Here is an 18,539-nt window from a genome sequence, read left to right on the forward strand (position 1 = left end):
GAGCAGGTCTAGAACAATAAGTATTTCAGTCCCCCACCAGAGCAGGTATATGAAGTGCCTGGGGATGTCAATATAGCGCACTACTTTTTACCAGAGCCCATTGTCCTTTATAGGGCCCTTGTCAAAAGTAGTGCACTGTAAAGGGAATAAAGTGCCATTTGGGACGTATTTTCAGTTTCAGTTCTCTGGGCACCTGCAGACCCCCCCCCCCCATCTTATTTACATGAAGCTATAAATAAGGAGAGGGGAGGGGAGGAGGAGGGGAAGCAGGTGTGTCCTGGGGGAGAACGCCTTGGTTTCATGCATGTTAACATTAGAAGCCTCCTCCCTAAGTTTGTTTTATTCACTGCCCTAGCACACTCCACCAACCCAGATGTCCTAGCCGTGTCTGAATCCTGGCTCAGGAAGACCACCAAAACCCCTGAAATTTCCATCCCTAAGAATAACATTTTCCGACAAGATAGAATTGCCAAAGGGGGCGGTGTTGCAGTCTACTGCAGAGATCTCTGCAGAGCTCTTTCTTACTATCCAGGTCTGTACCCAAACCATTTGAGCTCCTACTTCTAAAAATTCACCTCTCCAGAAACAAGTCCCTCACCATTGCCGCTTGATATAGACCACCCTCCATCCCAGCTGTGCCCTGGACTCCATATGTGAACTGATTGCTTCCCATCTATCTTCAGAGCTCGTGCTTCTAGGTGACCTAAACTGGGACATGTTTAACACCCTGGCCATCCTACAATCTAAGCTTGATGCCCTCAATCTCACACAAATTATCAATGAACCCACCAGGTATAACCCCAAATCTATAAATACGGGCACCCTCATAGATATCATCCTAACCAACTTGCCCTCTAAATACACCTCTGTTGTTTTCAGCCAAGATCTCAGCGATCACTGCCTCATTGCCTGCATCCGTAATGGGTCTGTGGTCAAACGACGACCCCTTATCACTGTCAAACGCTCCCTAAAACACTTCAGCGAGCAGGCCTTTCTAATTTACCTGGCCCAGGTACCCTGGAAGGATGTTGACCTCATCCCGTCAGTAGAGGATGCCTGGTCATTCTTTAAAAGTGCCTTCCTCATCATCTTAAATAATTCCCCTTTCAAAACATGTAGAATCAGGAAAAGATATAGCCCTTGGTTCACTCCAGACCTGACTGCCCTTGACCAGCGCAAAAACATCCTGTGGCGTTCTGCATTAGCATCGAATATCCCCTGTGATATACAACTTTTCAGGGAAGTTAGGAACCAATATACACAGGCAGTTAGCAAAGCTAAGGCTAGCTTTTTCAAGCAGAAATGTGCATCCTGTAGCACAAACTCAAAAAAGTTCTATGACACTGTAGTCTATGGAGAATAAGAGCACCTCCTCCCAGCTGCCCACTGCACTGAGGCTAGGAAACACTGTCACCACCGATAAATCTAATTTAATTTCAGAGCTGGTCAATTTCAGAGCAGGTCATGGGTGCACCTCAGCCACGCTCAAGGTCCTAAACGATATCATAACCACCATAAGAGACATTACTGTGCAGCCGTATTCATCGACCTGGCTAAGGCGTTCGACTCTGTCAATCACCACATTCTTATTGGCAGACTCAATAGCTTTGTTTTCTCAAATGATTCCCTCGCCTGGTTCACCAACTACTTCTCTGATAGAGTTCAGTGTGTCATATTGGAGGGCCTGTTGTCCGGACCTCTGGCAGTCTCTATGGGGGTGCCACAGGGTTCAATTCTCGGGCCGACTCTCTTCATTAATGATGTCGCTCTTGCTGCTGGTGATTCTCTGATTCACCTCTACGCAGACAACACCATTCTGTATAATTCTGGCCCTTCTTTGGACTCTGTGTTAACTAACCTCCAGATGAGCTTCAAAGCCATGCAACTCTCCTTCCGTGGCCTCCAACTGCTCTTAAATGCTGGTAAAACTAAATGCATGCTCTTCAACCGATCACTGCCCACACCTGCCCGCACGTCCAGCATCACTACTCTGGATGGTTCTGACTTGTGGATACTCTGGATGGTTCTGATATGTGGACAACTGCAAATACCTAGGTGTCTGGTTAGACTGTAAACTCTCCTTCCAAACTCACATCAAGCATCTCCAATCCAAAATTAAATCTAGAATCTGCTTCCTATTTCACAACAAAGCATCCTTCACTCACGCTGCCAAACATCCCCTCGTAAAACTGACCATCCTACCGATCCTTGACTTCGGCGATGTCATTTATAAATTAGCCTCCAACACTCTACTCAACAAATTGGATGCAGTCTATCACAGTGCCATCCGTTTTGTTACCGTTTTGTCATACACTACCCACCACTGCGACCCGTGCGCTCTCATTGGCTGGCCCTCGCTTCATACTCGTCGACAAATCCACTGGCTCCAGGTCATCTACAAGTCTCTGGTAGTTAAAGCCCCGCCTTATCTCAGCTCGCTGGTCACCATAGCAGCACCCATCCGTAGCACCTGCTCCAGCAAGTATATCTCACTGGTCACCCCCAAAGCCAATTTCTCCTTTGGTCGCCTTTCCTTCCAGTTCTCTGCTGCCAATGACTGGAACGAACTGCAAAAGTCACTGAAGCTGGAGACTCATATCTCCCTCACTAACTTTAAGAACCAGCTGTCAGAGCAGCTCACAGATCACTGCACTTGTACATAGGCCATCTGTAAAAAGCCCATCTATCTACCTTCCTCATCCCCATACTGTATTTGTTTATTTATCTTGCTCCTTTGCACCCCAGTATCTCTACTTGCACATTCATCTTCTGCACATCTACCATTCCAGTGTTTAATTGCTATATTGTAATTACTTCGCCACCATGGCCTATTTATTGCCTTACCTCCCTTAACTTACCTCATTTACACTCACTGTATATAGACTTTTTGTTTTATTTTTCTACTGTATTATTGACTGTATGTTTTGTTTATTCCATGTGTAACTCTGTGTTGTTGTATGTGTCGAACTCCTGTGCTTTATCTTGGCAAGGTCACAGTTGTAAATGAGAACTTGTTCTCAACTAGCTTACCTGGTTAAATAAAGGTTAAATTAAAAAGGGAACAACACATCACTTCCTGTAACTCCGTGTCAGAGCTAGAACACGCCCCCGGCGAATTTTTTTTATACCTTTATTTAACTAGGCAAGTCAGTTAAGAACACATTCTAATGTTCAATGACGGCCTAGGAACAGTGGGTTAACTGCCTGTTCAGGGACAGAACGACAGATTTGTAACTTGTCAGCCCGGTTGCTAGTCCACCGCTCTAACCACTAGGCTACCCTGCCGCCCCAAGTGACTCTGATAACTAGAAATACTAGATATGAAACCATCAGGTTTTTCTGCGGTGGGACAGAAGGATGGCCCCGCGAGATTAGGTGGGACTGAAACCAGTGGTCTGACAAGCTCCAAACTGTTACTGCTGTAAAGCAGGTATATCTTGAGTAATTATTAGTGGTCCTATGTCCTCCTCTGGTGGACGTTGACAGAACTGCAACCTCTATTCTGATCACTGATGCGGAATGTGAAACATACTGTAGCATGACACTGAGTGTACAAAACATTAAGAACACCTTCCTAATATTGAGTTGAATCTTACAAGGTCATATTTCTCACTTATGCTGAAAATGATGCTGATGCCAACATCTAATGTTATTAACAGAGAACACTTTAAAAAATCTAATGACAGCTTCAAACCCTCAACATTGGCATTCAAATAAAATCCCATGGTTAGCAGATGTTAATGTGAGTGTAGCGAAATGCTTGTGCTTCTAGTTCCGACAGTGCAGTAATATCTAACAAGTAATCTAACAAATTCACAACAACTACCTTATACACACAAATCTAAAGGGATGGAATAAGAATGTGTACATATAAATATATGGATGAGCGATGGCCGTGCAGCATAGGCAAGATGCAGTAGATGGTATAGAATACAGTATATACATATGAGATCAGTAAAGTAGGATATGTAAACATTATAAAAGTGGAATTATTTAAAGTGACTAGTATTATGTATTAAAGTGGCCAATGATTTGGAGTGATTCCTGCATCCTGAGGTAAAATAGAGGCCGGTGTTGTGGTCCAAAACACCTGGATGCTTCCTCAGTTTAGGATCTGGGTCATTCCAACAAACGATGCCTATTAAAAAGTGTAACTTGGTCAAAAATAACTTTGATTTTGTCACAAATAGCACATATTCGCCTTCATAAACAACGTGTTTTTCCATCTCAAGAGGTTAAATATAGAAAGTAATATAACAACTGCCTATTAAGTGTCAAATAAAGTAACAGAGTTGATGATTTCTTCTTAAATAAGCCATGAATCCCCTTGTGACAGCGGGGAGAGTGGAAGCTTGTTGTGTGCAGAAAGGAGGCAATTGAATGCTTCACAAAAATGTTTTATTGTTACAACATTTCCATCCTATCTATCTACGAGTAACAAGATTGACATAATGCTCCACCTGCTCAGTTTCCCACCAAATAACAGCAGAAAATGGCCAATAACTGCTTTTACTCTATGATTTGACTATTAGATGTTCAATGTTTCTTTGATAAAACTATTTAAAAAGGAATAGTTTCCCCATATTAATTAGACTCAACAAAATGATGTTGCCACGAGCAGCACCGGAGATATTGAGATGGGCGAGATGCAACACTTCACTCTCACACAGTAACACAAAGTATCTGCGCATGTGCACGGGTACTCTTCACACTGTGTACAGCGTGGTGGCCAGGCCATCAAAAGAGCGGAGAGGTTGAGCTTCGCGCTTCAACGCTCTTAGTTGTTGTGAGAATTGACTGACTACGCTGTTTACTTTCTGTATCTACATCATATTGCTGGTTTGAATGCCAGAGCCGACAAGGTGGGGGAAATCTGTCGCTGTGCCCTTGAACAAAGCACTTAAAACAAATTGCTCAATGGGCTCAGTGTAATGGCGACCCTGGCCGTGATTCCGCTCCCTGCGGGTGTCTCAGGGGGAGTTGGGATTTGCAAAAAACACATTTCATTACACACTGTGTGTAACAGAACAAATATAAACACCCCCCCCCCCCCCCCCCTCAACTGAAGCTAGCCAACTAGCCAACTAACTACCAGCTTCAGCAAAACATTGCTAGCGGTCTTCAGCTAACCGGTCAGCTAACCGGTCATCAGCTAACCTTTAGCTCGGAAAGCTCTCGCCAGTTCGAACAACGCGACTCTAACCAGAGCATAACGGACCTATCTATTATTTTATTTTTTATTTTTCACCCCCGGATTCCCATCGCAAACGGAACATTTTGAGCTCCTGGGCTACAATATCCAGACCCACGACCGGTCCATTGATGTCACCGCATGAAGAGGAATAAACAGACTCCCCCCATCGCGACGTCCCCAAAGGCTAACTCTCTAGCCCTTGCTATCTCCTTGCTTGCAAATTCGGCCTGCTAACTGCTAGCTTGTTTAGCCCGGTCCGCTAACTGCTACCGTGTTTAGCACCGTCTACTAACTGTTAGCTTGTTAGCACAGGCCTGCTAACCATCTGAATCGCCGCGTCCCAAACACTCACTGAACCCATATTTACTTTCTATCCCTTTTCGATTTTTAATTTGTTTATACCTTCCGGTAACCTGCCTCACCCAATGTGATACGGAACCGCTATTATCTTTACATTTTTAGAACACACTCAAGAACCTTCAGAAGCTAACCAGCTAACTGGCTACAAGCTATTTAGTCATTGTTAGTTTTCTAACCTGGATAACACTCGCCAGTCCAGCTTCCCTGCCCCATCCACCGCTGCCCCTTGGACACTGATCACTTGGCTACATAGCTGATGCATGCTGGACTGTCCATTAATTCACGGTAATCCATTCTGCTTGTTTATGTTTTATCTGTCGGCCCCAGCCGCACTTAGGCTCTGTGTGTAGTTAATCCGACCCTCTCTGCCTAATCAATCGCCATTCTACCTGCTGTTGTTGTGCTAGCTGATTAGCTGTTGTTGTCTCACTTACTGTTTTAGCTAGCTCTCCCAATTCAACACCTGTGATTACTGTATGCCTTGCTGTATGTCTCTCTCAAATGTCAATATGCCTTGTATACTGTTGTGCAGGTTAGTTATCATTGTTTTAGTTTACAATGGAGCCCCTAGTTCTACTCTTTATACCCCTGATACCTCCTTTGTCCCACCCCCCACACATGCGGTGACCTCACCCATTACAACCAGCATGTCCAGAGATACAACCTCTCTCATCATCACCCAGTGCCTGGGCTTACCTCCGCTGTACCCGCACCCCACCATACCCCTGTTTGCGCATTATGCCCTGAATATATTCTACCATGCCCAGAAACCTGCTCCTCTTATTCTCTGTCCCCAACGCCCTAGGCGACCAGTTTTGATAGCCTTCTCTGTTCCGCGGGTGATGTGGAGGTAAACCCAGGCCCTGCATGTCCCCAGGCACCCTCATTTGTTGACTTCTGTGATCGAAAAAGCCTTGGTTTCATGCATGTCAACATCAGAAGCCTCCTCCCTAAGTGTGTCTTACTCACTGCTCTAGCACACTCTGCTAACCCTGATGTCCTTGCCGTGTCTGAATCCTGGCTCAGGAAGGCCACCAATAATTCTGAGATTTCCATACCCAACTATAACATCTTCCGTCAAGATAGAACTGCCAAAGGGGGAGGAGTTGCAGTCTACTGCAGAGATAGCCTGCAAAGTAATGTCATACTCTCCAGGTCCATACCCAAACAGTTCGAACTACTAATTTTGAAAATTACTCTCTCCAGAAATAAGTCTCTCACTGTTGCCGCCTGCTACCGACCCCCCTCAGCTCCCAGCTGTGCCCTGGACACCATTTGTGAATTGATCGCCCCCCATCTAGCTTCAGAGTTTGTTCTGTTAGGTGACCTAAACTGGGATATGCTTAACACCCCGGCAGTCCTACAATCTAAGCTAGATGCCCTCAATCTCACTCAAATCATCAAGGAACCCACCAGGTACAACCCTAACTCTGTAAACAAGGGCACCCTCATTGACGTCATCCTGACCAACTGGCCCTCTAAATACACCTCCGCTGTCTACAACCAGGATCTCAGCGATCACTGCCTCATTGCCTGTATCCGCTACGGAGCCGCAGTCAAACGACCACCCCTCATCACTGTCAAACGCTCCCTAAAACACTTCTGCGAGCAGGCCTTTCTAATCGACCTGGCCCGGGTATCCTGGAAGGACATTGACCTCATCCCGTCAGTTGAGGATGCCTGGTCTTTCTTTAAAAGTAACTTCCTCACCATTTTAGATAAGCATGCTCCGTTCAAAAAATGCAGAACTAAGAACAGATATAGCCCCTGGTTCACTCCAGACCTGACTGCCCTCGACCAGCACAAAAACATCCTGTGGCGGACTGCGCTAACATCGAATAGTCCCCGCGATATGCAACTGTTCAGGGAAGTCAGGAACCAATACACACAGTCAGTCAGGAAAGCTAAAGCCAACTTCTTCAGGCAGAAGTTTGCATCCTGTAGCTCCAACTCCAAAAAGTTCTGGGACACTGTGAAGTCCATGGAGAACAAGAGCACCTCCTCCCAGCTGCCCACTGCACTGAGACTAGGTAACATGGTCACCACCGATAAATCCATGATTATCGAAAACTTCAACAAGCATTTCTCAACGGCTGGCCATGCCTTCCGCCTGGCTACTCCAACCTCGGACAACAGCTCCCCCCCCCCCGCAGCTACTCGCCCAAGCCTCTCCAGGTTCTCCTTTACCCAAATCCAGATAGCAGATGTCCTGAAAGAGCTGCAAAACCTGGACCCGTACAAATCAGCTGGGCTGGACAATCTGGACCCTCTATTCCTGAAACTATCCGCCGCCATTGTCGCAACCCCTATTACCAGCCTGTTCAACCTCTCTTTCATATCGTCTGAGATCCCCAAGGATTGGAAAGCTGCCGCAGTCATCCCCCTCTTCAAAGGGGGCGACACCCTGGACCCAAACTGTTACAGACCTATATCCATCCTGCCCTGCCTATCTAAGGTCTTCGAAAGCCAAGTCAACAAACAGGTCACTGACCATCTTGAATCCCACCGTACCTTCTCCGCTGTGCAATCTGGTTTCCGAGCCGGTCACGGGTGTACCTCAGCCACGCTCAAGGTACTAAACGATATCATAACCGCCATCGATAAAAGACAGTACTGTGCAGCCGTCTTCATAGACCTTGCCAAGGCTTTCGACTCTGTCAATCACCGTATTCTTATCGGCAGACTCAGTAGCCTCGGTTTTTCGGATGACTGCCTTGCCTGGTTCACCAATTACTTTGCAGACAGAGTTCAGTGTGTCAAATCGGAGGGCATGCTGTCCGGTCCTCTGGCAGTCTCTATGGGGGTGCCACAGGGTTCAATTCTCGGGCCGACTCTTTTCTCTGTATATATCAATGATGTTTCTCATGCTGCGGGCGATTCCCTGATCCACCTCTACGCAGACGACACCATTCTATATACTTCCGGCCCGTCCTTGGACACTGTGCTATCTAACCTCCAAACGAGCTTCAATGCCATACAGCACTCCTTCCGTGGCCTCCAACTGCTCTTAAACGCTAGTAAAACCAAATGCATGCTTTTCAACCGTTCGCTGCCTGCACCCGCACGCCTGACCAGCATCACCACCCTGGATGGTTCCGACCTTGAATATGTGGACATCTATAAGTACCTAGGTGTCTGGCTAGACTCTAAACTCTCCTTCCAGACCCATATCAAACATCTCCAATCGAAAATCAAATCAAGAGTCGGCTTTCTATTCCGCAACAAAGCCTCCTTCACTCACGCCGCCAAACTTACCCTAGTAAAACTGACTATCCTACCGATCCTCGACTTCGGCGACGTCATCTACAAAATTGCTTCCAACACTCTACTCAGCAAACTGGATGCAGTTTATCACAGTGCCATCCGTTTTGTCACTAAAGCACCTTATACCACCCACCACTGCGACTTGTATGCTCTAGTCGGCTGGCCCTCGCTACATATTCGTCGCCAGACCCACTGGCTCCAGGTCATCTACAAGTCCATGCTAGGTAAAGCTCCGCCTTATCTCAGTTCACTGGTTACGATGGCAACACCCATCCGTAGCACGCGCTCCAGCAGGTGTATCTCACTGATCATCCCTAAAGCCAACACCTCATTTGGCCGCCTTTCGTTCCAGTTCTCTGCTGCCTGTGACTGGAACGAATTGCAAAAATCGCTGAAGTTGGAGACTTTTATCTCCCTCACCAACTTCAAACATCTGCTATCTGAGCAGCTAACCGATCGCTGCAGCTGTACATAGTCTATTGGTAAATAGCCCACCCATTTTCACCTACCTCATCCCCATACTGTTTTTATTTATTTATTTTTATTTTTCTGCTCTTTTGCACACCAATATCTCTACCTGTACATAACCATCTGATCATTTATCACTCCAGTGTTAATCTGCATAATTGTAATTATTTGCCTACCTTCTCATGCCTTTTGCACACAATGTATATATAGACTCCCCTTTTTTCTACTGTGTTATTGACTTGTTAATTGTTTACTCCATGTGTAACTCTGTGTTGTCTGTTCACACTGCTATGCCTTATCTTGGCCAGGTCGCAGTTGCAAATGAGAACTTGTTCTCAACTAGCCTACCTGGTTAAATAAAGGTGAAATAAAAATAAAAAAAATAATAAAAAATTACTGGCTGAGGAGAGACTACACTGAATACAAATGTCATCTAATTTAATGTCCTGAACATTCGATCAATCAATCAAACATATTTTATGAAGCTCTTTTTACATCAGCAGCTGTCACAAAGTGCTTTACAGATACCCAGACTGAAACCACATAGAACAGGCAGAAGCACATTGGGCAGGAAAACTCCCCAGAAGGAAGGAACTTGGGAAAGAACCTAGAGAGGAACCTTGAGAGGAAGCAGACTCAGAGGAAGGAACCTAGAGAGGAACCAGGCTCAGAGGGAGGAACCTTGAGAGGAAGCAGGCTCAGAAGGAGGAACCTAGAGAGGAAGCAGGCTCAGAAGGAGGAACCTAGAGAGGAAGCAGACTCAGAGGAAGGAACCTAGAGAGGAACCAGGCTCAGAGGGAGGTCCCTTGAGAGGAAGCAGGCTCAGAAGGAGGAACCTAGAGAGGAACCAGGCTCAGAGGGAGGAACCTAGATAGAAACCAGGCTCAGAGGGAGGAACCTAGATAGAAACCAGGCTCAGAGGGAGGAACCTAGATAGGAACCAGGCTCAGAAGGAGGAACCATACAGTCTACGTACCATACAGTCTATGTTACCATACAGTCTATGTACCATACAGTCTCGGAGGAAAATAATGTCACTGTAACCTGTGATGATATCTGCAAGCCTATGAATGTGTGTAATACACTCATCTAATCTACTTTATGTTACCTAGTGTCCACCAGAGATTAGACCAGACCATGGTTTTATGTCAAAGGCATATGGAGGTGCCCTTGATTTGCACTGAACATGGTCGTGTTTGCACTTTTGGGACTATTGCATTGATTGATCCCATAGTACCAGGCAAGCTAAATAACGCACAGACATACACCTGTCCTGCACTTGTTACGATAACGTTCTTATTCCAATTCACCACCTGTTCACGTGTTGTATTATTATTCTGAGACACAGACCTCCCTACCCCCTCTTTTCTCGCCTCCTCATCTTTCCCTTCACCACGGTGGATATACCATATTCCTAAACGAGTCAGCGAGATTCCAGTTAGGATAAACTAGGACAGGACAATTTAAGCAAGATGGCGCTTCCCCTGTCGCCAGCTAAAGTGACGCTCCGATAATGCAATGAGTTTTGAATATCTCCTAGGGAATATAGCGAGGATTCTGGATAACTCTGTGCAGCCTAATCAATCATGTGGCATTGATCTACTCTAAAGACAGAGGAAGAACATAACTTGACTTGGAGAGTAAGATTGCCACTGGACGAATGTCAAGGTGTTTGTACAGTCAGAGACAAAACCGAAAACGATGTAGCCTAAATAACGGAATCACGTCGACAAAGCAGCGCGATAAAGCAGCGGGGTTCTGTATTCTGGCTCATCATCATCAAACTGGTTGGATGACGGAGAAGAAAAGCGTGGGACGGGAGATGCCTATCTGTCGTTTTTAATCCTCCGTCAGTCAAGTGAATGCCTGCGGTATCAAATTCAAAAACAAATACCGACGGGAATGTTTGTCAACATATGTCTATTGATCCGATGTGAAGGATGCGCGCACTGCGTCTCAAGGGTGTCAATGAGAAATAACCTAAAATGCAGCGTTTAATTTGACTGGCGTACAATCCTTCGGCTAAATGTGCTTCAGTCAACATCTGATCTATTTCCATGTTGTATTTTGATAAACCCTGTCTGCTGTCGTCTCAAGACTGAAGAGGGGGGAGGATGTCCGTGGCTCTCTCCGTGACGGTTATGTCTTCAGCGTTCTTTAATCCCAGTTTTGCCTTCAGTTCCCATTTTGACTCAGGTACGTGTCGATCTCAAACGGACATTTAATGTGTGTGTTGTTTCATGTGTGTTTCATCTAATGTCTTTGTCAGAATGTGTATTGCTAGTATTGAATTTGAAATATAATATTCTTCATCATCATCATCAGGTCCCTCTTTATGTTGAATCATTGTGTGTTTAAACTCTGCTGCTGGTCCTTCAGCTCCATGTGAAGGATATGGATGTTCATCTGTCAACAACAGCAGCTAGATCAATATACAGTAGCCTGTGTGCTGTTGGCAGCCTTTATAGCCTGGTTGTGTGTGTGTGTAGGTCTATGTGTGTTGATATTTGGGCAGTCTTCTTCTCCCTTTCTGTAGTCAGACCTCCAGCAGCACCCCCTTTTTTTTGCCTCTTGGAGCAGTTTCCATGGCAACCCGAGGGGAGGGTGGCACGTTATTATTTTAGAGGAATGCTGAGGAAGTTGGGATGAAGGGCAGTGTGTGTGTGTGTGTGTGTGTGTGTGTGTGTGTGTGTGTGTGTGTGTGTGTGTGTGTGTGTGTGTTGGTGTGTATTGGTGTGTGTGTTTCACTACCACGCTATTGCCTGCCTCTCTCAGCCTGATCCGCAGTGGAGAAAGGCAGCTCAAAGCCAACCTAGCATGCAGACCCCTGCAGGTGTGTGTGTGTGTGCGTTTGTGTGCATTTGTGTGCATTTGCGTGTGTATGCTTGTGTGTCAGCCCAGTTTAGCCCAGCTCAAACCTACTTCAGTTCACTGGAGACCTCACTCCCTCACTCTGGCTCTACGGCTTGTTGTTGAAAGTACAGTAGTCTGCCTGTCTGCAGTGTTTACCCAGAGCTCAGGGCAACTGGACAGAGCAGAGCCACCATGGACTCTGGCTACTAGAGCCAGCATGATGGGCAGGAGCACTCAGGTGCTGCTGTGTTGGGGGAGAGTTTGAGAGGGGAGGAAGAGACGTGTGAGGGAGTGGGGTGTGAGGAGAGAGAGTTGGAGAGAGAGTAGAGGGGGAGAGGGTTGAGGAAGGGAAATTGGGATACCTAGTCAGTGAGTGCGTTCAACTGAAATGTGTCTTCCACATTTAAGGAAGGGGAGTGTGTGCAGACAGCCTCAGTGAAGAGTTGAATTAGAGCAGAATAAATTAATGGGAGGTAGAGTAAACAGGATTGAGGTTGTCGCTGCGGTTTGTGTGTGTGTGTGTGTGTGTGTGTGTGTTTAAAGAGCATTGAGTGTCCCTGCACTAGGCTGTGTGTGCTCAGCATATAAATGAGGTAGCCCTGACGACCAGCCTCCTACAGCTCACTCTGGTCGCTGCATGCAAGATCTCTCTTTTTCTATTTTCCCAGACCTGTCACTAGTGATATGGGGGTTTCAGTACCCCACGCTGTACCTGTCACTAGTGATATGGGGGTTTCAGTACCACATGCTGTACCTGTCACTAGTGATATGGGGGTTTCAGTACCACATGCTGTACCTGTCACTAGTGATATGGGGGTTTCAGTACCCTACTCTGTACCTGTCACTAGTGATATGGGGGTTTCAGTACCCCATGCTGTACCTGTCACTAGTGATATGGGGGTTTCAGTACCACATGCTGTACCTGTCACTAGTGATATGGGGGTTTCAGTACCACATGCTGTACCTGTCACTAGTGATATGGGGGTTTCAGTACCCTACTCTGTACCTATCACTAATGATATGGGGATTTCAGTACCCCACGCTGTACCTGTCACTAATGGTATGGGGATTTCAGTACCACATGCTGTACCTGTCACTAGTGATATGGGGGTTTCAGTACCACATGCTGTACCTGTCACTGGTGATATTAGGGTTTCAGTACCACATGCTGTACCTGTCACTAGTGATATGGGGGTTTCAGTACCACATGCTGTACCTGTCACTAGTGATATGGGGGTTTCAGTACCACATGCTGTACCTGTCACTAGTGATATGGGGGTTTCAGTACCACATGCTGTACTTGTCACTAGTGATATGGGGATTTCAGTACCCCACGCTGTACCTGTCACTAGTGATATGGGGTTTCAGTACCCCACGCTGTACCTGTCACTAGTGATATGGGGATTTCAGTACCCCACGCTGTACCTGTCACTAGTGATATGGGGGTTTCAGTACCCTACTCTGTACCTGTCACTAGTGATATGGGGGTTTCAGTACCCCATGCTGTACCTGTCACTAATGATATGGGGGTTTCAGTACCACATGCTGTACCTGTCACTAGTGATATGGGGGTTTCAGTACCCTACTCTGTACCTATCACTAATGATATGGGGATTTCAGTACCCCACGCTGTACCTGTCACTAATGGTATGGGGATTTCAGTACCACATGCTGTACCTGTCACTAGTGATATGGGGGTTTCAGTACCACATGCTGTACCTGTCACTGGTGATATTAGGGTTTCAGTACCACATGCTGTACCTGTCACTAGTGATATGGGGGTTTCAGTACCACATGCTGTACCTGTCACTAGTGATATGGGGGTTTCAGTACCACATGCTGTACCTGTCACTAGTGATATGGGGGTTTCAGTACCACATGCTGTACCTGTCACTAGTGATATGGGGATTTCAGTACCCCACGCTGTACCTGTCACTAGTGATATGGGGGTTTCAGTACCCTAAGCTGGACCTGTCACTAGTGATATAGGGATTTCAGTACCCCTCGCTGTACCTGTCACTAGTGATATGGGGGTTTCAGTACCCTACTCTGTATCTGTCACTAGTAATATGGAGTTTCAGTACCCCACGCTGTACCTGTCACTAGTGATATGGGGGTTCCAGTACCCCATGCTGTACCTGTCCCTAGTGATATGGGGGTTCCAGTACCCCACGCTGTACCTGTCACTAGTGATATGGGGGTTCCAGTACCCCACGCTGTACCTGTCACTAGTGATATGGGGATTTCAGTACCACATGCTGTACCTGTCACTAGTGATATGGGGGTTTCAGTACCCCATGTTGTACCGTTCACTAGTGATATTTGGGAGGTAGAGTAACCCCCATATTTATCATGGTGTACAAGACACCTTTCTGATTTGCGCCTGTCTAGGTGGACTAATCCATTGTTTAGGCTGTGGGGGTGGCACAGTCCATCACTCTAAGACATGTTCTACTGAAATTGTATATGGTTATATTGGTCAGAAATAGTTTATTGTAATCTAACAGCACCTGTTTGGCACTTATAATACTCACCCAGCGCTTGTTCCTTTACCCTTCCTTTATCTGGATCTCCAGTAGTTTACACCACTAAGTCAAACATCTTTTACAGATCTCACTTCCCCTTTCCCCCCTGAACAACCAGTAAACATTCCCCTGTTTTGGGTTTGTCACGTCCTCTGCGTCCGTTTTGCTGTTATGCTTATCTGAGTTTATGATTATGATATGCTATAAGTCATGCCCTATTGTCATAATAGAGAGAGCAAGGGTTGAGGGAATAGGGAATGAGGGATTTCGGTAAGAGAACTTTTCAGTCAGACATGGCTATAATTATGTTTCAGCTTCAGCAACATGGACAGCATGATTAACACTGCTGATGCTCTGTGGTGGTCGCTGCAGCAGGGAGGAGAGAGAGAGACAATGGGTGCTAGTCACACAGTCACTCTTTTTTTTAACAAAGCGCAGCCAGTCTGAGTCAGGCCCGGCACAATCAAATCAATTGTGGTCGGAATTCCTCTAGTCATTTGTGTGTCTTAATTATGTAATCAAACAGTGTGCGTAAACCATCAGACAAGCTCAGTGAATGTAGTTGATTTGATTGTTTGTTTTGGAAAAATACACGTTTAAAAATGTAGACCAATCGATTTCGACCAACATTCTTATTTTCGGGGACAGCCCTAATTTCAGCCCAGGTCTGCTGTCCTTCATGCTGTCCAGTGGCTGGCCTCAGCCTGGCCTGGGACTCTGGTTCTGGCCTCATCTTGGCCTGGCCTGGTTCTGGCCTCAGCCTGGCCTGGCTCTGGTTCTGGTTCTGGCCTGAGCCTGGCCTGGGACTCTGGTTCTGGCCTCAGCCTGGCCTGGGACTCTGGTTCTGGTCTCAGCCTGGCCTGGGACTCTGGTTCTGGCCTCAGCTTGGCCTGGCTCTGGTTCTGGTTCTGGCCTCAGCCTGGCCTGGGACTCTGGTTCTGGTCTCAGCCTGTCCTGGCTCTAGTTCTGACCTCAGCCTGGCCTGACTCTGGTTCTGGTTTCAGCTTGGCCTGGCTCTAGTTCTGACCTCAGCCTGGCCTGACTCTGGTTCTGGTCTCAACCTGGCCTGGCTCTGGTTCTGACCTCAGCCTGGCCTGGCTCTGGTTCTGGCCTCATCCTGGCCTGGCCTGGGACTCTGGTTCTGGCCTCAGCCTGGCCTGGCCTGGGACTCTGGTTCTAACCTCAGCCTGGCCTGGCTCTGGTTCTAACCTCAGCCTGGCCTGGGATTCTGGTTCTGGCCTCAGCCTGGCCTGGGACTCTGGTTCTGGCCTCAGTCTGGCCTGTCCTGGGGCTCTGGTTCTGGTTCTGGCCTCAGCCTGGCCTGAGATTATGGTTCTGGTTCTGGCCTCAGCCTGGCCTGGCCTGGCCTGGCCTGGGGCTCTGGTTCTGGCCTCAGCCTCAGCCTAGCCTGGGACTCTTGTTCTGGTTTTGGTTGTTTCCTCAGCCTGGCCTGGGACTCTGGTTGTGTCCTGGTGCTGGACATTATTATGTAACCCCACCACATTAATGTGATTGTGTAATTTGAGGTGAAAAGACACTCCCGTCTCGATCTTGGCTGGGAAATCATGGGTGAAAATACATGGGTTGCATTCCAAATGGCACCCTATTCCCTAAATAGTGCACTAGTTTTCACTGGAGCATGTAGTGCAGTTTGTAGGGAATAGGGTGCATTTGGGACCCTTGTACTTGTTCACGGTGGTTAACTGAGGATCGCTCTGGGCTTTCCCTCTAATCAAATTGGTCCATTGGCATTTTATTGCTGTGGAGAGGGTGAGCTTTATAAACCCGTAGGAAGGACTTTTATTGCTGTGGAGAGGGTGAGCTTTATAAACCCTTAGAAAGGACTTTTATTGCTGTGGAAAGGGTGAGCTTCATAAACCCTTAGGAAGGACTTTTATTGCTGTGGAGATGGTGAGCTTTATAAACCCTTAGGAAGGACTTTTATTGCTGTGGAGAGGGTGAGCTTTATAAACCCTTAGGAAGGACTTTTATTGCTGTGGAGGGGGTGAGCTTCATAAACCCTTAGGAAGGACTTTTATTGCTGTGGAGAGGGTGAGCTTCATAAACCCTTAGGAAGGACTTTTATTGCTGTGGAGAGGGTGAGCTTTATAAACCCTTAGGAAGGACTTTTATTGCTGTGGAGAGGGTGAGCTTCATAAACCCTTAGGAAGGACTTTTATTGCTGTGGAGAGGGTGAGCTTTATAAACCCTTAGGAATGACTTTTATTGCTGTGGAGAGGGTGAGCTTTATAAACCCTTAGGAATGACTTTTATTGCTGTGGAGAGGGTGAGCTTTATAACCCCTTAGGAATGACTTTTATTGCTGTGGAGAGGGTGAGCTTCATAAACCCTTAGGAATGACTTTTATTGCTGTGGAGAGGGTGAGCTTTATAAACCCTTAGGAAGGACTGTTATTGCTGTGGAGGGGGTGAGCTTCATAAACCCTTAGGAAGGACTTTTATTGCTGTGGAGAGGGTGAGCTTCATAAACCCTTAGGATTGACTTTTATTGCTGTGGAGAGGGTGAGCTTTATAAACCTTTAGGAATGACTTTTATTGCTGTGGAGGGGGTGAGCTTTATAAACCCTTAGGAAGGACTGTTATTGCTGTGGAGGGGGTGAGCTTTATAAACCCTTAGGAATGACTTTTATTGCTGTGGAGAGGGTGAGCTTTATAAACTAACTATGTTTTTTAGAATGTTGAGTAGCTTCAGAGGTCAACAGAGGTCAGAAGAGGTCACAGCCAATGTTCCCTCTAATTTGTTTTGACACTGAACAAATTTCAGGTCTGCTGAGTGCAAACTTGAACATTGTGAAAATTCTGTGAAATTTCCAGGGTGCGTTTACTGTGAACACTGAGGCTGTACCCACTTTAAGTTACAGTTGTAATAGTGGCCAAGCTATTTGATCACAATGTAGAGTGGCCTACCATCAACAACAATTGAGAAAAATGCATCCCATAACATTTTAACATGGAAATAGCTGTTCTATCATTCAGACTACAGCAGCAGCCAATGTGTGTTGTTCAATGTAGACCTACATTCCCTGAGACTGAAAAACAACATGCAGGGCTTGACATTAACCTGTTAATCCATTTGTCCTTCAGACAAGGAGGTGCCTGAAAATGTTGTGGTGTTTGATTCAAGAAACCACTTAACAAAATAAAATGTGTTATTATTCCCACACCATTATTACAGAGAATCAGACACATTATGCTACCCTCTGCCGATTGGCTACTTAGCTTATTCACGCCTGCCTCAAAATACAACACTGCCCCTTTAAGACAGAAACAAACTCTTTACCTGACTGGCATTTTAAAGATGTCTAGAAATGTACATGTTTTGTGCTCTTGTAGGAATCACTCCCCTATTGCTGAATACTAATGATCTATAACTGGTCTAATAACTCACTAACAAAGGATATGAACAAAATGAGCGTAAGTGACTACATGCAGCTCTCGCTTTGATCTCAAAACAAGAGCATCTACTCACGACCACAGTTCTAAACACAGTCCATTTCAGAGTAAATTACACAGATCCATATATGGCAATGGTCTATTTGCATTTAGGCCTACTGCAACTCTGATTGGCTATGCCGCACAGGTCTGTGTAGAGTACCGACTGAGTCGTAGGATTCTATTGCAGTAGCGAATCCTACTCCTATGCTTTCAGCCCACAACAACATCTCTTGCGTAGTTCCGTTTGTTTCAGTATATTGCATTGATTGGAGCACAATTGCCACAGAAAAGGGAAACGGTGATAGTGTTAACTGACAGGGAGAAGTCTAGAAGTTCAGACGGTTAGTACCATCCCCTTTCACTCTGTATAGATCAGGGTGTCAAACATACTGCCCGAGACCCAGCCTCTCTATCCTCCTC

The 18,539-nt window shown here is 46.3% G+C and overlaps 1 protein-coding gene across 1 annotated transcript in view; it reads left to right on the forward strand.

Moving 5' to 3' along the window:
- The first annotated feature begins 10,617 nt into the window (after positions 1 to 10,617).
- LOC110485323 (serine/threonine-protein kinase LMTK1) overlaps positions 10,618 to 18,539 on the forward strand; it is an 84,494-nt gene continuing 76,572 nt past the window's right edge. The window contains exon 1 of the mRNA XM_090197528.1: positions 10,618 to 11,482. Within this exon, the coding sequence (XP_090053654.1) occupies positions 11,401 to 11,482 (82 nt within the window). The 5' untranslated portion in view covers positions 10,618 to 11,400. The remainder of the gene's footprint in view (positions 11,483 to 18,539) is intronic.

The sequence above is a fragment of the Oncorhynchus mykiss genome, chromosome 13 (genome assembly GCF_057628025.1).
Source record: "Oncorhynchus mykiss isolate SJ-2025 chromosome 13, ASM5762802v1, whole genome shotgun sequence".
Taxonomy (NCBI): Eukaryota; Metazoa; Chordata; class Actinopteri; order Salmoniformes; family Salmonidae; genus Oncorhynchus; species Oncorhynchus mykiss.